This window comes from Lepisma saccharinum, chromosome 22, assembly GCF_977018435.1.
Source record: "Lepisma saccharinum chromosome 22, izLepSacc3.1, whole genome shotgun sequence".
In the NCBI taxonomy this organism is placed as follows: Eukaryota; Metazoa; Arthropoda; class Insecta; order Zygentoma; family Lepismatidae; genus Lepisma; species Lepisma saccharinum.
Genome location: NC_139250.1, coordinates 15,217,429 through 15,241,562, shown reverse-complemented (window position 1 = coordinate 15,241,562; position 24,134 = coordinate 15,217,429). Strand labels below are relative to the sequence as shown.

Below are 24,134 nucleotides of genomic sequence, written 5' to 3'. Positions count from 1 at the left end.
TTAAATTTAAGCGCTTTCCACGGCGACCTTCGCCAAACTCCACCGCCCTCTTAACATTCTCCCCCTGAGCTCTTCTTGCGAGTTTACCGGTGTGTTGTAAACTAAATCTTTCATGTGGCCCCAAATGAAGAAGTCGCTAGGCGGTCAAATCGGGTGGAATCGGGCCGCCTCGGCCAATCCGTTTCTTTGGGTAATTTTTATCCAGACACTGTCGCACGCCCAGGCAGAAGTATGAATGGGCGTCATGAACAATCATTTGATCGAGCCATTTTTCCTGCCCCAAATCTTAAATGGCATCACTTATGAACATTTTTTGAGGAACGGGATGGCAATGTTGTTGGAGGATGTGCCTCTAGCTACAAGACGTGACATGATTTACCAGCATGATGGCTGCCCAGCTCTATCTCCGGATCGATTTGACGCCTTGCGACTTTTACATTTGGAGCCACGTGAAAGACTTAGTTTACAACACACCGGTAAACTTGCAAGAAGAGCTCAACAGCTGGTCAACACATCAAGGACACCATCACATCACGAGTTAAGAGACCAAATGTCTGTAAAACCTGCGTGCATGCATTCTTAACGGAGGTGCCCACTTTGAGCAGGACGTGTAATGTTCTTTAATTGTAATGTTCATTGAATCCATTCACATGAAAATGAACTTGACATTTGAGGCGGATTTTGCCCCCTAAAACAGTCTTTTAGCCGAAGCAAAAAAACACGTATTTCTTCCTTTGGGCCCCTCTATACACCTGCCAAGTTTCATGAAAACTGGAGGGGAACACAGGGGTCAAATGCCCACTTCAATTTGTCCTCATTTTGACATTTGAGGGGGGTTTGCCTCATAAAACAGTTTTTTAGCTGAAACAAAAACACGTATTTATTCCTTTGGGCCCCTCTATACACCTGCCAAGTTTCATGGAAATCGGAAGGGGACACTTAGATAACCTCCCTTGTTAGTCTTACACTTCGTAATTATATAACACTGTATATATTATGTTTTATTTTAATTTTTAAAACTAACTGTAGAACAATTGTATAATTTTTGTATAACATTTCTATCTTGTTAAATGTGTTAAAGGTTTCATCCTGGAATGGAATGTCTCACATTTATGTGTGTTTCCATTTCCAATACATTCGAATGAATACATATTCGTTTCAATGGCATTTACAAAATCACCTCTGACCTTTTATGTTAAACAAGTAAGATTATTTTTGTGCACGAGTATGTTAGCGGTTAGCCGATGCGTAGCAAAGTATTTCAGGAACAACACTTGAAAAAATATCTTTTAGGACTAACTAATGAAAAATTTCTTTGTAATCGAAGATCATAATACCTTTTAAGGTGTGGTAATATTTTAATGGGATTGAGATACGAAACTCTCGGATCCGGATCCGGATTCGGATCCAGATCCTGAACTATCAGATCCGGAATTTTCGGACCCGGTTTGGCCATCCCTAATCCGAACCACTTGTGCCTCCACCGGGTATCGAACCCGGGACACCTTGATTACAAGGCGAAGACGCTACCACTGAAAATTATGGAACTATATATTCCGTAGATTGACCTTAAATGACAAAAATATAACCGGATTCCTGTATTTTACTAACATTTTTTTTCGATTTAAGGTAGTTTTTATTTCGGATATTTCGTTCGAATACGAACTAACTGAAGTTAATATATGTTATTAACAATAAAAATAATAAGCTTATTGCTTTTTTCTAAATTGAAAATAATTATGCCAATTTCCATAGGGGTTCGACGGACCTGTTCGGCCCCCCTCACCATTTCGTCCATAAATTCCAAAAAAATATTTCTTAAAAGGGTCTATTTTCAATTTCTACCTTCTTTGTAATAACCGAAAACGCGCTTTCAATGAGAAGATATATTTATTTCCAATTGCAACAACTCAAAAAAAATACCCATTACAAACTTACCCAGACACTAAAAAAAAAAGACATTCCTACAAATTTGTACATGACTTATGGACGATTGAAGTACCAGCTTCGTGGTACGAAGCCCTGCTTATCCACTGGTCGTTATAGGCCGACAGACAAGAGAGGATCGAGCCGCCAATCCACGCGGAGTACTTCCGCTCCGGTGGCGCCACGATGCCCACCTTGGCCAACCTGGGAAACATTTTCGTCAGTTCGGATTTCAACCTAGGGACGAAGCCTTCGAACAAAGTCGTCCCGCCGGACAGAACGATGTTCTCCGTCAACGTGCGCCTGGTGTCCATGTCGCACCGCATCACCGCACTGTGCACAGTGTTCTGCACGCTCACTATCTCGTCTTTGCCTAGAAACATTGCGTCGAAGAGAATCTCGGGACACATGACTCTCTCCTCCCGTACGCTGATGACCTCACCGTCCGGTAGCTCGAATGGTTTAGGTTCGGTTGTCGTGCTGGCCACGCCGTCCAGCTTCTGCGGAGACACGTAGCACACCTTCTCCTTCAGCTCCTTCGCAATCTCTCTGGCGGCAGTGGTGCCCCAGTAGAACTCTGAGACGTACTTCAGGAGGTACTCTGTGAGGTCCTGCCCCCCGAAGTTATGCCTGATCACCCCGTTGAACATGATGAAGCCTTCATAGACAGGGATGGTGTGCGTCACGCCTTCGCCGCAATCCAGGGCGAGACCCGAGCACATACCCTGACTGTACAGGGACAGGATGGCGGGAACCTCGAAGCTGACCGCGGGGGCGCTGTACGTTTCTATCATGAGCTCGGCCATTGTCTGTCGATTCTTCTTCGGATTGAACGGCGGTTCGGTCAACAGGAGCGGGTGGTTCTCCGGCGAAGCGTCGAGTTCCCGGAACGTGTGGTCCCACAGCTTCTCCATTTCTTCCCAATCGTTGACGACGCCTCGGCTGATGGCCTTCTTGAGCTGCAGGACGCCGCGGTGAGCCTGGGCGCTGTCGCCGATGTACAGCATGGAGTCGTGAGCGGTGACCATGCCCCTCTGGTACTTGGGCATGCCGGTGAGCGACGACACGTACACGCTGGGTGCATCCTCTCCGCCAAATCCAGCTTTGATGGTGTTCGAACCGTTATCCATTACTATAGGCCGTCCATATGGGTTGGTGCTCATTATGAACTGAAAGAAGAGATGAACTGATTGGTTGAAATTGGAATTCTTGGGCGAGACAGCATATTTACAAAATCCATGTGCAAATCGCAACTGTGGGCGTGGTTAATGGCGACAGGCAATAGTGGCGCGTTTCTAACATAATACAATTGACCTTCAGCCACGGAGGCAATACACGACCCAGAAGCGTAATTACAAAACCAACATGCAAATCGCAGCTGCAAGAGTAGCTAATGCTCCTTACGCCTAGAGTTGACGAGTTGTATCTTTGCGAGTGACCTTGGTTTCTCAACTCTGAGGGAGGGGAGAGAGAGATATTTCCGTAGTTGCCAATCATTCGCCGTTTGGGTGGTCGACAGCAAGGACAGAACGCAAGGGAGAATGATGCACAGTAGCTTCTCCCCTTTCTAACGCTGAGCCGGGCTTACCCGCAAAGATATAACTCGTCAACTTTAATAACCAATCTTACCCGTCATATTAAAACAACTAAAAGATTAACTAAGTCCGGATATGCCCCTAAATGCTTATTTTCTTCCTGTGATCGGATTCGCATGTCTTCGGTACAAAAGTAGGTGTCAGGCAAACCTCACAATCATCATACTCAAATTCTATAGTTCCTATAACTGCCTATTTTGACACTCTGTGCCTGTTTCGGTTATTAGAGCCCATTAGAGTCATATGGGACCACTTTCGCTCGCTCGTAATCGTTCGACCCCCCCCCCCCCCCGAAGCCTACAGCATTTGTAGTGAAATGGGTAAAAATGTCATAGCCGGGAAATGGATTTCTTCAAATTTACAGGAGAAAGTACTTACGGAATTGAGTTTCTGTGTAATTTCGGAAGGTCGTAAAAGTGTTTTCTCGCATTTTTCAATGTATTTGGCCACTAAATCATGTATTTTTCTATAATAATGTCCGTCCGATGCATGAAAGCTGTTGCTTGCATTTCCATCCACGTACAGTATGCGCCGAAATATACAGTACTGAAATTAAGAGACGAACATTATATTGTTGTCATCTTTGAGTTTATTTATCCTGAAAGAAACACTACATACACACTATTAGCGAGTTATAACTTCCTTTTCACTACTGAGAACACGAGCTGCTGGAGCTATGTCCCATCGACAAACGCACATGCGCATTCGAGGTGCGCGAGTTTCAGTACTGTATATTTTGGCGCATACCGTACTTGAACCGGATGTTGCGAGCATCTGATGACGTAATCCCCGGTGTTTCCAAACACACAGTTTTTTTAACTATATTGCCCAACCTAAAGCAACCTAACCTTACCGTGATGGTGCGTGGGGCTATCGTGAATGGTTTTTGGGCTATTCGTGGATGGTTATACGATCCAGAATGGTTTTTCGGGCTATGCGTGAATGGTTTTTGCGGGAATGGTTTTTGGGGATATTCGTGGATGGTCATACTATCCCGAATAGTTTTTGGGGCTATGCGTGAATGTTTTTTGGGGCTATGCGAGAATGGTTTTCGGGGTTTTGCGGGAATTTTTCTGTTAAGAAGGTTGAAACACTGTCTTGCCATTTGAAACAAACGCTAGTCATGATTTGCCCGCCATTTTGCGTGTTCAGGAAGCGAGAAAAGAACGAACAATAATTACTCGATATGTCGACAATAGATACTAATTTCGTTAAAAAAAAATATCGAAATCCCTTGTTAAACAATCTTTCGCAATGAAGAATAGGTAAGTACGAATGTCAACAATTCCAGAATAAACGAGTTACAGACATTTACCGGCTTTAATAGTTTTACCGTGAAATGATTGGCAGGTGTCCCGTATTTCAGAGCCTAACAAGCAGCACTGTTATCTTAAAACCCACACGTGGAGGGAAACTACTTCATGCAATTACAATTATAAATAATAAGTCCGTACATTCCTGTGCAAGACCCAAATACGATACATGCTAGAGTATGCAAATATCTACAAACCCAATCGTAAAATTGAATCTCTGATACACATGCTGACAGACCTCCTAAGCAATAGTCATTTTCACAGTGCAACAAATACCTGTAACGTCATTGTTCACTACTAAAAAGGATAATCTTATTCTGTGAAATAAGATAAGATAGAGTAATAACATACCACCGAACATCATTTTAATGTGTCAATAATCGTACAAACATATGCATGTAAACATATAAAATGCCCGCGTAGGTAGTTTTAGCCCATAATCACTTATCTCATTTTATTTATCAGCACTAAACTACATTTTAACATGGAGGCGATAACTATGTTTTCTTAAGTTTCAATTTTACTACGTCTTTCACTTCACGATCCATATTTGAAGGCCCACTACCACAGACAAATGACGTCATGACGTCATTTTGTAGGCTCGCACCGTTAATTTTTTTGCGATTTCTAGCCAACGGTGCCGAGTTCTATTTCGGTTTTACGTGGTACACTCAACGGCAAAATAAATAGTAATTGTTCAGCACAATTTTATTTCAGTATGTTTTCCAGAATGTGATCACGAATTGAAATAAGGTCGGTATTTATTTATTTACATTTTACTTGGGATTACCGCTAAGCAGTTTTTCCCATATATGTACTGTACATCAACTTACATTTTTTAGTACATTATTATTAAAAGACACTATCAATAATTTTTTCTACTAAATAGTTAAGCCACAATTTCTAAAAAAAAGATAACAATATATATCCAACTGTAAGGTTAGGTTCACAAAACAAAGATTCCAAACACTGAGGAAAAGGACTCTTACAGTTTATAAGAGTTTTATAGAATGTCTCTCTTTCTTGTGATTATCTATTACACTCAAATATGATATGGTGTATATCTTCCTTGTTGTCACATGTACAGTTTGGGTTTTGTACAATCCGGATCTTTTGTAAATGACTTTTAGTAGTTGTAGCCTATGTCCTGACCTAATACGATTTAATCGGTATTGCTGCCACAACCATTTTTCGTCGTCGTCTTCTTCTAAGAGAACCAAACCCAACAAGCCTAACCTAACCACCACAGATTACTACCCAAAAATCTACCAGACAATGGCAATGCTTCAAACGGTTGTAGCAGCAATCACCATCTTGAAATAAAACCGTGAATAAGCAGAGAAAAACATCCCACTACATGGGACTAAGGTTAGGCAGAGTCCAGGTTGACTCAGCAATATCAAACATGAAAATACAGGACAACAATCTACCCCGAGGACTTTTGTACGTTCTAAATACCATACTATTTAACTTCTTTTTATTCCTACTATAAATATGAGCTTTTCGCTTTTCCTTACGATCAAATGACCGATGTCAGTTTACACGGTAGGGGACTAGTTCGGACTTTAAATCTCTGTACAGAAAAGAAACTGCTATAGAAATTGCTTAATATTACCCAGTTTCATCAAAAACTGAACAAAACAGAAGCGAAATGAAAGTAGCGAGAAGATAGCAAAACTGAGAAAGAAAAACACGAGTTTCCTGTTAAATTAGCCCTGTTTACTTTCGCCAAAAGTGTTGAGCGAGATCGGGAAAAGAAGTGGGCGGAGGCGGAAGGGGGGGGGGGGAGCAAGATGCGAAACAAAGTTAATATTTTTGTTCGGATGGTGTTTAAACTGCAGACTTTCCTCGTCCGTCCCTTCCGTAAGAGATTAATGTTTACTTTTATAATAAAGAAGCTGATTACAGAAATTATGCAAGCAGAAAAAGTAATGAGATATATATTAATCGCTCCCAAAGGGATTGAGCTTTTCCTTCCGTAGAAAGTACACTCTCTCTTGCTTCTCACCCGTGTAAAAACTTCGCCAGTCATTTAATCAGAAGAGGATAATTTATGTTAAACGCTTCAGAAGTCATAATTTCTGTTAATACAAACAACGTTTGTAGTACGGTTAGCTTTCAATCTTGCATGCGTCATAGATAGGTTCAAAAAATTCGCGGAATAGCGCCAATGTATAGTGCGAGACAGTGACGAACACTCCGTAAATATACACTTAGGGCGCGCTAAACCTGCCTAGGGGCTGAATGAATGAATTAATTAAAATATTTTTGGGTGCGTCGACACATGTCGCCATTTCTCACCCTTCAACGTAAACGAGGAAAAACATCCCCTTATCTAAAACCCTTAACTTAATGCTAAAAAGGGGATTTAAAGAGCCCCTTCATAAAGGTTAAACGTGTAAGGTTGTAAATGGAAGCTGTAGCAGGACATAGACAACACATGAAAAAGATAGAGGAGGGGGACACTAAAAACTTCCTCAGAAACAGTGTTAGAGGCAGCTCTTTTGAAAAAGCTAAAAAAAACTCTGTCATCTCCAAACATGGATGAATAACAGTTGGGAAGATTGAAGAAATAAGGAAGAGGTAAGAATGAAATGTGAAAAGAGAAAACTGGAAGAAAAGGGAGAGAAAGAAGTACAGAAACGGATGTAGGAAAATAGAAATACGGAAAGAGCAAGAAATGCAGAAACAGAGACAGCAATGCAGAAACAGAGAAAGAAATCCACAAACAGAGAAAGAGATACACAAACAGGGAAAGAGATACACAAACAGGGAAAGAGATACACAAACAGGGAAAGAAATACAGAAACAGGAAAAGAAATACAAAAGAAAGAAAAGAAAAATACAGAAACAGGTAAAGAAAAACAGAAGAAAGAAAAGAAAAATACAGAAACAGGTAAAGAAAAACAGAAAAAAGAAAAGAAAAATACAGAAACAGGTAAAGAAGAACAGAAGAAAGGAAAGAAAAACAAAAAAGAAAGAAAATGCGAACGAGAAAGAAATACAGAACACAAAACGATGTAGGAAGAGAGAACCAGAGAAGAAACACAAATGGAGAACTTAAAGAAACATAGAAACAGACACAGAAAGCGAGAGAGAGGGAGAGAGAGAAAGTGAAATAAGAATTCGAAGAGAAAGAAAAATATAAATGAAACAGGAAGAAAGAGAAAAAGAGAGAAATCTTAATATCTATGACCAAAGAAACAGACTACCTGAAAACACTTTGTGCTCCCTTACTTGAGCCCACTCTTAGGCTAATCCCGCAGTTGAGGATGAATGACTCACAGTTGAACATACATGCCGAGGTCGGGTGTCGAACACGGAACCTTCGGTCGCGAGATCGTGTGGTTGATGAAAAGTTGGAAAGGACATGCGCAAAGAATCGCCTATGCCCTATCTGAGAGTGGAAAACACAACTTCGAATTATAGCAGTCTGCGTGTCGTATCCGATAAGGATGAATGACTGATGAAGGGGGACACACGCGAGTGTGCCGGTACTCGAACCTGGAACCTTCTGTGAACGACCACTAACCTGTAATGCCCTTTAACATTATACTAAAGTTTAATATGTTACATGCTCTATCTCAAACGTTTATTATTTCATTAAATGTTAAATGCGTTTCAGGAAACCTTATCAAAAAGGAAGATCAATTTCGAATGTAGTTCTCAAATTACGTCATAATCTCTCCCGATGACGTTACACTTTTATTAACTTAGTCGATGGATGGACCAACCTGGATATATCAACCTACTAACGACGTGCACTACAAAATAATATAGTTGTCAACACTGTATTATACCTTGTATATTCAGTACACGAATTTGTTTGAATCCACTTTATGCACAGAAAGGCTAAGTGGGATCGAGCGGCCGAGCCACAATGTGCCTCCACCGGGTATCGAACCACGGAACCCTTGATTACAAGACGGCGACGTTACCACTTACAATAAATATTTTTTTTAGTGCCCGAGTCTTGCTCACTGACATAGAGCTACCTTGATTTGTATCCACGTGCAGAAAATACAATATGGGGCTCGATTTCTTGACATGTGTGTCGGTTGTATGCTCAACAACACCACTGAATAAGCCATGCTTCACCCTAAAGATATGTTATTGCTCTTTTGAAGACTAGGAAATGTTGCTAGCGTCATGCACCAATACTCCGAGGATCAAAGAATTCATTGCACTTCCAGCATCTCTTCTCAGGTGCAATCTATCAAAAGCATCATCAAATGCAATACTGCCCTTTGACAGAAGTTTTGAGAGAAGTATTGCGACTTTGCTGGACAAAAAAACATGCTTAATCTTCCGTAACAGCCAACTGTGGCCAAGTAGGTCAACTGGAGGAGTAAGCCAAATTTGAAAGCCTTGCACTGCAGCGCAGAAAAAAGGTGGTGCGCTGTTGCTACCAGGTTTGACCTTGGCAGCTTTCAATTCGTACGTCAAACCCAGGGCACCATCAAGTTGGTTGCTTGAGGCAAGTTCAAACACGAACTATGCTCGAACGAATGGTTGAGAAGGGCTATCTTCATTGAACATTGTAAAGGATTTCAACAAAAAAGCAGAATCTCAAGTTTCCCCAAAGAAAATTCACCTGACTTTTCCAGGCGCTTTCAAATTAGTTCTCAGGCAGTTCTGCTCAGTGTTCGAAATGAGGAGGGTGCGGGGAATGATATCCCCTAGCAGGCACGTATCCAGAGGGGGGGCTTAGGGGGCTCGAGCCCCCCCCGAAAGTTTTAGGTTTACACTAGATAAAATGAGGTTTTTTGTTTCTTGTGGTGTGAAATAAAATAATGTGACAATAATTTAGGAAAGAGAAATAATTATCGAGGCAAGACGGATAATGTTCCGTAACCCTGTTATTGATAATAGCACGTATCCAAGATGGGGCACAGGGGGCTCGACCCTCTCCCCAGAAAATTTTTAAGTTTGCGTTAGATAAAATTAGGTTTTTGGCTTCCTGAATAATGTGAAAATAATGTAAGGAGAGAAATAATTATCGAGGCAAGACGGAGCATGTTTTATACCCCTGTTATTGTTAATAGCACGTATCGAAGGTGGGGTTGAGGTTGTTCGAGCCCCCCCCGGAATTTTTTTATTTTACACTAGATAAAATTAGGTTTTTGGCTTTTTGAATAATGTGACGATGATTTAAGGAGATACACAATTATCGAGGCAAGACGGAGAATGTTCTATAACCCTGTTGTTGATAATATTGCACGTAAACTTTTCTTACGTTTTCGGTGTTGCCGCAGCGCACTTGAGCACTATGTAGAAACTTGTCAGCATTTGGAAGCTGCACAACAAAGGTAGCGCCACACGTAGGGCGATTCGTGGTAATTATTAATCTCTGGAAGGCGGGAGAGGGTACGTTCTTGAATGAGAGAAGGAGTCAACTACTTTCAATATTAACGAATTGTTTTATCTGCGGAACGTTCTAGAATCTCATGAGGATATACCTAAATACGCGGATTCAATTTTTCGGTTGATCTGTACAAAGAATCGCTTAATGAGATTTCAGAGGTAAGACAATTCATACTGTCGATTGGTGATCAGATCAGTCAGTGTCCTATCTGGTTGCTTTATAAGATATAGTGATTCGAAAATGAAGATATTGACAACAGCAGAACTTCCGGGGCCTCAGTGTAGTGCTAGTTCGGTTCGAGGGCCGAAGAGATCAAGTCGCCTGCCTCTCTCTCTCTCTCTCTCTCTCTCTCTCTCTCTCTCTCTCTCGTGAATATTTCAGCAGTACCGTATATTGGAGTGGTTTATTAAAACAGAAATAAGCTGCATAGATGAACTGAAAATCAAAGTTTTGAGTGGTGATTTAGTTTTGCCAGAACTAAATTTCGTATATGCAGTCAGAGAATTTCATGGCAAAAAACAAAAAAAACTTTTGTTTGAGCCTACTGGGTTCGAAACACATTCAAAAACTTAACTACCATAAAGAGACAGCCGAAAATTTTATGAATGTCGAGAAGAGAAAGCAAGAAGATGTTGCATATGTAGACATTTTAGGCGGAAATCAGGCTCTACCAACTGAACCACCTAGCCATCCTTGACTTCAACCGATTTTTTGTTAACATGTCTACATAGTTCATGTCCTGTGTATATCAAATCGTAAGGTGTTGCCTGTATAGTGAACAAGCACAGAAAATGTAGGAGAGAGAAGAAAACTGAGGAGCATTCCCAGCGGTTGAGGAGATTTTTTTTCTGTGGTCAACAAGAGCTACTACTTCGAGGTGACAATGACAGTGGCCTAATAAGGGAGATTTCACACCGTGTCGCCTGAAGACTAGGTTTGTGCGGCCTTTTGTGTCGCTACAGTGTGAAACGTTGCTGTTGATTGGCCCATTCCAATCGACATGTATTGCGTGTCCCTTCAGTCTGAAACCTTCCTAAGTCTTGGAAATCCAAGTCACAAGAATAGAAAATTAGGGCCTTGTTAAGGTTAGGCGTGAAGGCAGGCAGACGACAGCACCCTAAAGGATCATATCCAAACCTGCAGGAAGAACGCATCTTACCTCAATCTCCAATACGGAATGATAAAATCTTCTGGTGAGTCGATTTTAAAAAAAATGTGTCCGAGATAAAGAGAGGCGTGCCCAGGATTTTCGGAAGGGAGGCGGGTTACGCATACTATTTTTGGTGGTCAGTCCTGATTTTGCCATTTTTTTCTTGTCTTTGACGTTCCTCTTTTTTTTTTTAAATAAAAAAAGAATACTGGGTCAAATTGGGTTATGACCTCACCAACCCTCCCTTGGGCACGTCACTGGAGATAAATGAGTAAGCATTTGATCATACTGGGAGACGAAACATTAGATGTGTTGGGAACGGAAGGGTTTTCACTGTGCATTAATTGTTTCGTGATCCACCTCTGTATTCGAGAAGACTTCCTTTGTTTCGTGCCGATATATGACAAGACAGCGGAAGCTGTGACAGGCATTTTTGAACACTTGTGAGTGCTAAGGCCAGAATCTGAACAATTTGGTGGGTTTCGGATTTCATAAGAGCTACAAACATGGGAGGACAAGACACATTAGTGGTGTTCAGGCTCGAATCACAGAGAAATATTCGAGAGCTGTCTGCGTCCAGTTCGCAGCCCACAATTTGAATCTGCGTTGTCGAGTGGATTGTGCATCCCGTGTATGTGTAACAGCTTCGTAAAAACACTCAAATACACCATAGATGTTTTTATGCCTGATGAGAAGAAATGGACAAACACACATACTGAGATGTTTCCGGCACACAATGTTAATGCATGGAAACAGAGGAGTCGAGTGGTAAAAATTTTCCGATTTCACGTTCTGATTAAAATGACAGCCTTACAGTGGCGACGATTTAAGGGATAGTTGCTCCCCATTTTTTATTTTCTTGCCTCAACATTATGGCAACTTAATGTTAAGTCTAGTCTACCAGGAGAAAGTAAACAAGTAAACTTTCCTTGCAACGCCCTCCGCACCCCCCCCCCCCTTCGTTTTGGAACCCAATTGCCACCACTGGTCTTGAACATACAATTGTGAGGTTCTTACTATACCCCTTAAAAAAATGGTGTTGAGCCCCCCCCGAAAGGAATTCCTGGATACGTGCCTGTCCCCTAGATACAAGGACGTATTTAAGGGGGAAGGGTACACAGGGGGTCCGCCCCCCGAACGACTTACCAAGTACTGAAATTAAACAATGAAAATATACTTTTTTAGTATTTGTTGTATAATCGAAGATTTATTTATTTCTGTCGAACTTATTGGAAGCGAAGGATTATATTGGGATCATACGGTTGTGAAGCGCAGTATCAAAGAAGATTTATGCACACTGCTACTTGTAATAATATGTATAAAATATTAATCAGGAGCTTTACTTTTTGTCTACTGGATCTAACATCCTCTTTTGTTATTCAATTCTTTATATATTTTTTTTCTATACAAAATTTTGCGATATTAACTACACCTAAGCTAGATAATGAATACGTGCTGTTATATGTACCTCTATTGTTATACATTATTTTTACCTATGCACGTAAGTACATTATTAATTAATTAATGACATTAATTTTAATTTAGTGTGATTATTTTAATCATTTATATTGTTATTACTAATATTATTTCTGAGACGTGTTTCGCCCCCCCAAATATATTTCTAGCTACGTGCCTGCCTAGGTAGGAAAATATTACGAAAACACCCTCTATCGGCTGACGCATTGCCACCATGTTAAACCATGCAGCATACCCCAAGTTAAGCTAATCCCAAGGTACAAGCAAACGAATATCCCCCTACGTAACAATTTCCACTTCAAGAACTCAACGAATGAGTTAAAATTATTGGTTGCGTCGGCACATTATGGCCATTTTGCACCCTTCAAAGCAAATCCTCTTGTCTAAAACCTTTATCCTAAAGTTAAGAAAGGGTGTAATGAGTCCTTTGAGAAAAGTTAGAAGTGTAAGGTTGTAAGAGGGCCGGCACACGACATACATAACGCATTAAAAACGTAAGGAGAGACTAAAAACTTCCTCAGAAACAGTGTAAGGGGTTAGCTCTTCTAAAAAGGCTAAAAACATCAATAAACAATTGGGAAGATTAAAAGTTTGTCTGAGGAAAGTAATATCGGCACATTAAATAAGAATATTCCTAACACTAAAAATAAATTTACAGACACCGGGACCGTTTACCCACTGTACCCCTTCCAGAATTACGTCTATTTCTTTTTAATCTACAGATTTCAATGTCTTATGTAATGTAAAAGTGGTTCCAGCGTTAGGAAAGCACAAATAACATATATTTGATCCCAAACAATGGCCCACGTAAGTTAAAACCGGCAATTTCGAAGGTTTTCTCGCCGCTTTTTGTTAGTAAAAACTGTTTGTATGCACACTAAAATAGCGAAAGAACACGCCGAAAATAACTATCACTACCATACCTAACAATCCTAACCTACCTACGTAAAATTATAGCTGCTGTTGTGGAAAGTCTTTTTGGGTGCTATATTCACTTGCGTGAAGCCTTCGGGCTGTTCTGCTTCACACTAAAGTAACACGCTAAGGTAACAGACGTACTTTACTTCACAACACATTTCCGAGAGCTAAAATCAACTGAAAACGTTCATAAACAACAAAATCTTCATAATCCATGCAAAATATTTCACTTTATGGGATACAGAGGGTCAAGGGTACACAGACATCTCTCGCAACAGGGTCGAAAATATAAAAAAACGCCAGTTCCAACCACAAGAAACATTGCTATTTCTATATTTTCTCACCAACGCCTGTTATTTTACGTCGCTCTTGGGTCAGTCGCGACGACGAGCATGAAAGGTGAACTAATTGATAATTGAATACATCTATTCCTTAACCAGGGTTCGAACCTGGAACCTCATGGCGACCTCTTGTATCAAGTTAAAATTTACAATATGTGAAAACCTGATATTCGAACCACGGCTTTTAAATATTTTACTGACATTTCCTAACTTTTTAATGGAGAAGGGTGCCAGTGATCCTCTCAACAACATAACTGTGATATTTAATACTAGAACACAGATATTTCTATTAACTTTATCAATGAAAACTTGTTTGTGATAGTAAGTCTTTCGTGATGGAGCCCCGGACCAGTCTCCCCCCCCCCGAAATTTATATCTTGTATTCACCACAAATAGTGTCTCCAATAATTATTAGATACACAATATACATACAGAGCATTCCGTGACATTCGCTACGAGACTCCGCGGCAGCGGCCCGACGCTGACCGCTTGCCGCCGTGTCTCGTAGCGGATGTCACGGAATGCTCTGTACATGCACATTACACATATATATTATGTGTGTATTATATATAATGCTCTCAATTGGTGAATCAGTGACCACTAGCAGATAGCTTGATTCGCTTGGTTTTTATTACTTCGCTTTTTTGGATAATCGCGAAGATGATGGTGAGCGATGATGCAGGGTTGTTTAAGGTCCCGGAACCCATAAATTCTAATGGGTTCTATTGGGTTCGCTGCAGAACCGGAACATTTTTCCTCGCACAATTTGAATTCGGTCCAAGTTGCGAATTGTTTCATTGAAAAAAGGGTTCCTGGACAGAATTTAAATTCATCCGGAAATAAAGGTTCCTGGACCGAATTGAAATACTTTACAGAAAAAAAGGTTCTTTACGGTCAAGAATCCATTTACGCTTCCTGATTTTCTCTCCTGGACCGGAATTGAATTTGTTTAACATTCCCGGACCTTTAACAACTCTGCGATGATGTAATGAAATTGATGAAGGGACACTCACAAAGAACACTCATACCCAGGTGGGGATTCGAACCCGGGACCACTAGTAGATCGAAACACGTGGAAAAGTTGGTTGGTTTGCACGTAGATGGACGACCATTCCTTCGGCCTGAGACGCCCACCACCCCCCAAAGCCTATGACGCAATCCACCCAAAAGCCATCATTCTTTCCTCATTATGCTGAATTCTTTACGCAAGACATTTTGGTTGGGAGAAAGTAGATGCTTTTAACATCCATTTTATGCACATACTCTAACTGGGACGAACGGCGGCATTAAACCCTCAGCCGATTCTCTGAACTGTATAAAGGCATTGGACTAGGTAAATTAAACAAGTGAGGTAAAATGGGTAAAATAGCATGATATCCTACTGAAAATATCTTACCATGACGGTGTCAATTTTATATTTAAACGTACGGCCATTGAATTAGGCGGGTGACAGAAGTTCTCGCTGTTGCCACGTCAGACCACAACGCCGTTTGCGTTCGGAGGTTTACGAGAATGAAAGATCTCGTTGTAGAGTTTGTCTTTGGAATCCATGTGATACAAACTGACAGTATTTGCTCGAAAGGTCAGGGATGACACAAAAGTGGCCCGGACAGAGGTTGACCTGACGCAGCCAGGTTGACGTTGCCACACAGTGCGCGGGAACCAGCGACTTTTGTCCCGCCCTCGGTTTGCTTTTTCCATACGTGGCACCAGCGCAACTCTGCCCATCCGCCTATTTTAATGGGCGTGCGTTTAGTTACAATTATGGCAGGGTGTCTTGGAGTATATAACATTTACAAATAAAAATCATCGACTGTATTGTGTAGTTTTACTCAAAGGCTTTAGGTCATAAGTTCTGGATGGATGATATGAACATTTCTGCTGCGTACCGTTTCGTGTACTTTGTGTCGAATTCAATGACAAATAGCCATTCGGTAAGCGGTTAGAACATTGGGTATGACTGAAGATGACAGGACCTCTCTCCGATTTTCTTCATATTTGGCATACTTACTAATTGAGGCCTGCTAATGACGAATCTGAAGTTAAAATTTGTCGGAAACGTCTAGAAATTGCAAAATAATTGCGAACCATTGACGTGTGGTTAGGTTAGGCAAACATAGTTAAAATTTGGTGTCCTGGAAGTACCAGGAATATATATATATATATATATATATATATATATATATATATATATATATATATATATATATATATATTTGCTTGTGAAACAAAAAAAATCGCGAAAATCGACGATTTCCATTCCGAAAACTAACGCCTTATATTCGCTTATTTTGCAATTTCTAGAAGTTTCCGTCAAATTTTAACTTCAGATTCGTGATTAGGAGGCCTCAATTAGTGAGTATGCCAAATATGAAGAAAATCGGAGAGGAGTCCGGTCATCTTAAGTCGTTCCGAACATTGTCTGGTTGAAAGCCTTTAAAAATTATAGAGATCAAAATATTAATCTAATCGTGTTTGCCTGATTAATGAAATGAAGGGCGTACTCAAATACCTATTCCTTACGATTCCAATCCAGGAACACATGCAAGACATGAGGTCATCAGTTCGAAGTCCGGACAAGGCATGGATATCTGCAAGGGTTAGCCAAATGTGGAAGATAAGCCAAGTTAATGTTGGAATTGTTAGCAACCTCGTAGCAAGATCCCAATTCATAAAGTAACACCATTCATTCATTCAAATCCAAACGGTCCCGAGTTCGAGACTTGGCGCTGGACTTTCTTTGCGAGTGTCCATTAATGTTTCATTCTTTTGCCACTCATCCCCATCGTCGCATCGTGGACTATGTATAGTGGAAGAATAGTGACTAAGAAAAAAAATAGGTTCCCTTAACGTTGTGGTGTACTGGTAACGTTGTCATCTTGTATGAGTTAGCTTAAAAACCAAATCTAAATTTGATAATCAATTCATACTAAAACAAATTATGGAATTTTTAGCGCCATGCCAAAACTGTGACAAAACAGCTGTACACTGTTTCAAGCATAACAATCATAACAATCAAAATGTTCCATTGTAGTCGAGAATGTTTGAGCAGACAACAGTTCAGTTAGCTTCGTTCATTTGGTTTATTCGCTTTTCTGCCACTTGTGGCTAATCGCGAAGATGAGGATGAGTGATGATGATGATATAATTGATGAAACACCCATGCTCGGGCCTGGATTCTAACCCGGGACTCTTGACGTCGTAGCGCGCGGGGTGAACTAAATCATCACGGGGGTAGTCTCTGCCCTCTTGTAATCAAGGGTTTCCGGGTTCGATAATTGCTGAAGGCACACTATGGTTAGGACCCCACTGTAAACTGTAGGTCCAGTCCCGATTATCCTATAAAGTGGACGTAAACGTTTCACTCAGCACTTAACTCCTACTTCTTTAACGGAAACCGACCTCCGTGGAGGAGTGGTTAGCACAGTGCGCTACGACGCCATGGGTCCCTGGTTCGAATCGCGACCTGGGTATTCGTGTTCTTTGCGAGTCTTCCTTTCATCACTCATCCTCATCGTCGCAATTGGCTAAGGTGGAAGAAAAGTGAGGTTAAATAAGAAAATACAAATATTGTTTTAAGTTCACTTTAAGCTCTGACCTTGTATTCAAAGGGGCCCGAGTTCGATAACCGGTGGAAGCACATAGTGGTTCGGATCTCACTGTAAACTGTAGGTCCAGTCCCGATTAGGCTTTCTGTACATAACGTGGAACTAAACATTTCACTTAACACTCACTTAACGAAACTCACGAGCAATTAATCACCTCCTCGTTACAATTTACCTAGTTATACAAATACATACGACATTTCCAACCAACCAACTTACTGACTACTCCATTAAAGCTACGAAATCGACAAAATAGCGCAAGTCGAAACAGCCTTTGCTGAAGGAAACGCACGAAATGCACCACGGAACACTAGCAGAAAGACCCACACAACTGTTTCAATGGTAGCACCAAAATCACAAGGAACATTTTTGACCACGAAAGCAACGTACCTCTCTCGCCTCGCCTAAGCCTGTTGACCAACACTGGGCGACGAGGCAGGCAACACTGGTCCGTCCATGCTGCCCACTCGCACAACAGTCGCTTGCTTACTGCTGCGTTGTTGTATGTTGAAGCCATTGGAATTACAAGGCTGCGTAGGTGTCGTTCCTTCAATTCTGCCAGTCTTCCCTTGATTCTTTTGCGTTGACGTAATGCCCAGCGCGAAAAATGATCACGGCGTTATCTGCTCTTGCCAACGATTTGACTAATGTGGGTTAAGTATCCAGTGCAGGTAGAGATTTCAGAACCCTGGCGGGTCGAGAATAAAATTCACGCTTGGAGTAAAGTGTAGTTTTCTAGTTTACGCTCCTATGTATTGAATTGAATTGTTGTTTAGTCCTATTTATACACTTGTAGGCTAATCGGGAATGGACCTACAGTTTAAAGTGGGATCCGAACCACTACGAGTCTCCACCTGGTATCAAACCAGGGAACCCTTGATTACAAGGCGACGACGTTGTCACTACGTTATCAGGGAAACCCACGCTCCTATTAAATATATAGCCGGTCCCCGTGGCGTAGTGGTTAGCACATCGCACTATGACGACAGGGGTCTCGGGTTCGAATCCCAGACTGGACATGTATGTTTGTGAGTGTTCATTCATCAATTTCATCATATCGCCACTCATCCCATCTTCGCAAATTAGCCGAAAGTGGCACAAAAAGCGATGTAAAATAAAGCAAATCAAATCCTATTTAATATTCGCGTGTAAATAGCAACCAAGTGCCCATGGAGGAGTGCACAGCAAAAATGTTAACAATTTATTGGTTTGTTTTTTAATAGTTTACTTATGCTCAGATTAGGAATGGTCGAATCCGGATAAAATTTTATCCGAATATCGCATAATTTTCAAATATCCGTATATAGGATATTTCGATATCCGGAAATACGGATTATCCTAATACCCGAATTATCGGCATGTTCGGATTATTGATTGATTGATTTGCTTTATTTTACTTCTCTTTTTGTACAACTTTTGGCTAATTTGCGAAGATTGTGATGAGTGATGAATGGACACCCACAAACATCCATGCCAAGGCCGGGATTCGAGCCCGGGACCCCTGGCGTCGTAGCGCGATGTGCTAAACACTCCGCCACGGGAACAGGCTATTCGGATTAACCCTGTGTGTGTGTGTTCATGTATGTGTTTGCCCAGTTTTAGATCTTTTCAACTGTATTTTTTGTTTGTATATTGTGTGTAGTTTTTTGTTCTTGTGTTTATTTTCCTCTTTCCGTAGCGTATTCGTTCGGTTCAAGAAATATTGACCCTGGCAGACCTTGCCAGAGCCTACTTAGAAATGTGTAGCATAAGACGTTTACAGGAAATGGTAAGAATACTGGCCTTCGGCTAGAGGTGACGGGAAGCCAAGCGAGGGATTAAAAAGGTGCGCATGAGAGCGACACGAGGTCTTTTTGTCTGGAATCGTCGGAGAAGCATGACACGTTCTTTAGTCAAAAGAACATGATTTAACTAAAAGAGCAAATAATAAATTCACATGAAAGATCCTAAAGCATTCGCGTGATGCCTCTCAGGGTATGGGGCAATATCTCTCTGTTAGTTCGTCAAATGAAAATCAAAGTTAAGTTTGCACTAAGAAAAAGGAAGTCTATTTTACTTCTTTGCAAACTAAATACTTATATGCCTAACATATAATCCATGACACTCAAAGAAATTAAACTTCTTATAATTCAACTTGATCACTCTATTAAAACTCCAAGCCCGAAGTTCCAAGTCAAGACAAAACACAATCGTAACTGCCATGATAACAGCCCTTACAAGATAAGTATATACAGGTCAGTCAATATCCTGACATTATCAGTGATAGGTAAATTACAGAAAAGATAATTAATAACAATAAATATTAGTGCAATGGAAAAGGACGTGTCAAGCAGAAGCTATTGGTCTATTTTCATCAATAGGGTTAATCGGGAGGGGTAAGTTACATCCCTATTTAAGATCCCCGCGTTCATGTTGGAAAGCTACGATTACTTTTATTCCTTGCGTGTGCTTATATAAAGGAAAACCAGTAAAACGTAACTAACACGCCCTGAACCTCCCCGCAACCAACAGTTGTGTGCCCCTACGCATTTTTCTTTTAAAAAAGACTTTCTTTTCTAAAATATAAATTTACTTCTGTATTTATATTACGTATTTACAAATTTCAAAATACATACATGTAATTTAAATCTATTTAAAAAATGGTACGAAAGGATTTAAAAGAAAGACTAAAAAATTGTGTTACAATTACAAATGAAAATGCACTATTACTACAAAAATTGCGATATTGTTAAATGCCCATTGCCAGACCTCTGCGTTTTTTGATGGAAGCAAATTCTTGTGCTAGTTTCGGCAAGTCCAGTTTTCGAGCACGATCGCTTTCAATGCTTGACAGCGTTCTTCTTATGATTTCAGTTGATTCTACATTCCGAAATGAAACCATTTCTGTAGCTATAGTTCAACATCTTGTTCACTACAAAATAAACTTAACAACAACACAGTTTCACCAAACCTTGCTAAAACGCAGGCGGTAAGTATGGGCGGGGAGAGCTTTTTCCTTTTCCAGTCAACTTGTGAATGCGGGTTCATTTCTTGCTCTCTGATTGGCTGTTGGAGAGTTACGGTGCTCTGATTGTGAGAATATCCTATTTGCGCTGTACGTTAGGTTAGGTTAAAAAGCAGCAAATTTGCGCTGAAAATAGGGAATAAGATATTCTCACAATCAGAGCACCGTAACTTTCCAACAGCCAATCAGAGAGAAAGAAATGAACCCGCATTCACAAGTTGACTGGAAAAAAAATAATTTTCGGGCGGGGAGGGGGTGAAAACGTTTCATTGCCTGTCCTCTTCGGCGACGTAATCTATGACTTGAACCATTCAGCTAATAAAGGTTTACTTCTAATCTAGTATTTCACTTTAAACTTTTTTTAGTGATTCGCATTCTGTTTGCAGTTTTAGGGGCATAAAAATATATTGTGTTCGGTTGAAAATATATTTTAACGCCGAAAGGAAAACTTTTGTGAATTACCGGTCTTCCTTAAAATTTTCCATTCTTACTGCGTACCCGAAGCTCGTGCGCACTCCCCCCCCCCCCCCGCGGGGCTGTTATTTACGCCACTGATGAAAACTATAGATGTAACCATGGTTAAGTGGTGGAGAAGGTCCCCACAGCCGTAACTTTGCCATGGAAAACTATAAATAAATAAATCCGAATAAATCCGAATGTGTGCATTATCCGGACAGTTTCATCGTATATCCGTTTTACAGGCTGACCAAACATTATTTTATTCGTAATTTTCGTATTTTACTGTACGGATCAAATCTGTTCTCTTCGGATATCCAAATTATCCGATATCCGGATTATCCGTTGAATCCGAAACGGATAATTTTGAAACCCGGATATTTGTTATCACAATCTTGAGGCCATCCCTGAGCACTACACAGGGAAAAAAAAGGGTAGTTTGAATGAACAAAACACGTTCAGGCATACATCTTTTGTAGGGCTCCTGAACTACTAGAAACTTTCGTGTGACGTTTCACGAGGCAACTGAAGAGTCTTACTCCTATTGTTTTGGCGGTATCTTACGATGCCGCAAACTTGCAGTTTGGTGAATTTTGAGTTTGTTTTTAAGCCCACTTTATGCACCAAAAGACTCATCGGGATTGGGCCTGCAGTTTATAGTTGGATCCGAACTATACTGCAGGAGGCCTTAGAAAGAGCGCTTCGCGGGATAACAGCAGACGTCGCTCGCACACTGTTGGCGATTCTCTCGTGTCGTCTGCAAACAGGCCGAAGTAGCAAGAGACAGAAGTCCAGAAGGGTGCAGCGAGCTAGGTGTGGCAACCGGGCTCGCTCATTCGCGGACCTGATTGGTTCTCGCAGACACCCCCCCATATTGTCGTCTGCTGCAAGCCCGCGAAGTCTTTTCAAGGCCTCATGGAGTATACTATGTACGCGGGTATCAAACCCGAGATCCCTTGATTACAAGGCGATGACGCTACCACTATGCTATCGAGAGGCCTTGTGAGCTTGAGTTCCCATCCCTTTTTAAGTAGTCATAACGTTTACCTCCTTATGTTGGCACGGAACGAGTGCTGTAGCCCATAATATGAAACTCGGTACGTTATCCGTAGTTCAACCATTGTGATGCCAAGAACTGCAACTTAAACAGAGGCACTGCTTACTTTTGCATGTAATTTCTGTTCTCCATTTCTAGGGCGTTCTAGTGTTGCCCAGGGAATAACACAACTGCGTCGGTTTTTAATTATTCTCTGTAGCATTGTTGCGCAAGGCAGGGTTGTCCAAGGTCCAGCAACCCATAAATTCTAATGGGTTCTATTGGGTTCCGCTGGAGGATCGGAACCTTTTTCCTCGCACAATTTAAATTCGGTCCAAGTTTCGTATTGTCTCATTGAATAAAGGTTCCTGGACCGAATTTAAATTGAGTCGAAAAAGGTTCCTGGACCGAATTTAAACTGAACCGGAAAAAGTTCCTGGACCGAATTTAAATTGAGCCGGGAAAAAGGTTCCTGGACCGAATTTAAATTGAGTCGAAAAAAGGTTCCTGGACCGAATTTAAACTGAACCGGAAAAGTTCCTGGACCGAATTTAAATTGAGCCGGAAAAAAAGGTTCCTGGACCGAATTTAAATTCAGCCGGAAAAAGGTTGCTGGACCGAATTGAAATACTTTACAGATAAAAAGGTCCTTTACGGTCCAGAACCCTTTTACGCTTACTCATTTTCTCTCCTGGACCGGAATTGAATTTATTTAAAATTCCTGTACCTTTAACAACCCTAGCGCAAGGTTGCTTCATGAAGCGTCAAAAGCAACGTGCGAATAAAGCTTTTAGCTTGGGGGTGGGGGGGATGCCAACTGAATGGCATATTTGTGCTTTCATCTCGGGAGTTTTTTAATGTGCAAATATTTATATGTTAGGATTCAGTAAAGTAAACTTTTTTGCTTTGTGGTTTTAAGTTTCTTCGAACATTATTTCGAACCTAGGTGATTATAACATTTACACATAATTTAGGAACACTAATAAAACATAAGCTCATACAGAAAGAGGGTATCAAACTAGAGTGCGCGTCAAATCTCCTGCACATGGCCTTGAACGCCTGCACAGCACCAGCGAATCACAGACGTGCGGCGTTGCCTAGTTGAGAACCTGTTTCACCTCGCTACTAAATCGTGTACCTGGCGCTCGGATATAAATAGATTATTTTAAGTGTCAGTAGTTCAACAGATGGAAAGATAATGAATTTGCGAGTATGTACGAAAAACAAGCGTGATTGTAGCATATACCGTTCCCTCTGTAGAAGCAATGTTATTATAAACGTATTTGCATTGTATCGTTTCTGCTCTTCCTTCGTTCCTGTTTCATTCCGAAACTTTCCGATTAGCGAAGGGAACAGGGTACGTACGTTCCCAGTGATGGTGGAAGAAGTTGACAAAGAGGATTCCGTCACCGTTCTTTTTTAACATGTATTTAGTGGGTGTGTGCAGTATGTCGTTTAGTAAACCAAGTGGTAGTGGTAACGAGAGAAGAGGGAAAAATACAGTGTTGTACGAATCCAGGCACGACAGGTGATTTTTCAGGTGTACAATTTTTTTAAAAAATGTTCGAGTGAAGAAGAGAGAAGTAAAATTGACTGTAAGAAGTGCCAGGCTCTAACAGCTTAAGCGTGTGGTGTGAATCAAGCTACCGTTTCTCGGATATGTTCTGTGGAAAAGCAATGTGGATCGGGGCATGTTTCAATCACCTAGAAAGCACATTAACGTACCGAAAAGAACGACAAACTTAGATGACTTTGAAAAAGACGGAGTTCGTAGAACCGTCTTTGAATTTTACGATCACGGCGAATTTCCTACTGCCAAAAAGATAACGTACTCTTGTTAACGAAGAACTTGACAATGTAAAACAAGAACAATGGGCCGCTTGGGTTAAACATGCACAACAATTACAGGAAAAGGATTTTGTAAGGGAGATAGGTCGGGACGAAATTTT

At 40.9% G+C, this 24,134-nt stretch overlaps 1 protein-coding gene and 1 long non-coding RNA gene across 2 annotated transcripts in view; both read right to left on the bottom strand.

Moving 5' to 3' along the window:
* Positions 1 to 18,242, bottom strand: part of LOC146004570 (uncharacterized) — a 41,212-nt gene extending 22,970 nt beyond the window's left edge. The window contains exon 1 of the long non-coding RNA XR_014443948.1: positions 18,080 to 18,242. This is a non-coding gene — a long non-coding RNA (uncharacterized LOC146004570). The remainder of the gene's footprint in view (positions 1 to 18,079) is intronic.
* LOC146004569 (actin-like) lies at positions 1,878 to 22,348 on the bottom strand. Its single transcript, XM_083143443.1, has 2 exons — positions 22,313 to 22,348; positions 1,878 to 3,095 (listed from the first exon to the last, which is right to left on the bottom strand). The coding sequence occupies exon 2, from the start codon at positions 3,087 to 3,089 to the stop codon at positions 1,965 to 1,967; it is 1,125 nt and encodes a 374-aa protein (XP_082999569.1). The 5' UTR covers positions 3,090 to 3,095; positions 22,313 to 22,348; the 3' UTR covers positions 1,878 to 1,964.
* Between the last annotated feature and the right edge of the window lie 1,786 nt (positions 22,349 to 24,134).

Excerpts from the sequence above, each read along its gene's own strand:
- LOC146004569 (XM_083143443.1), bottom strand. The coding sequence starts at position 3,089 with ATGAGCACCAACCCATATGGACGGCCTATAGTAATGGATAACGGTTCG.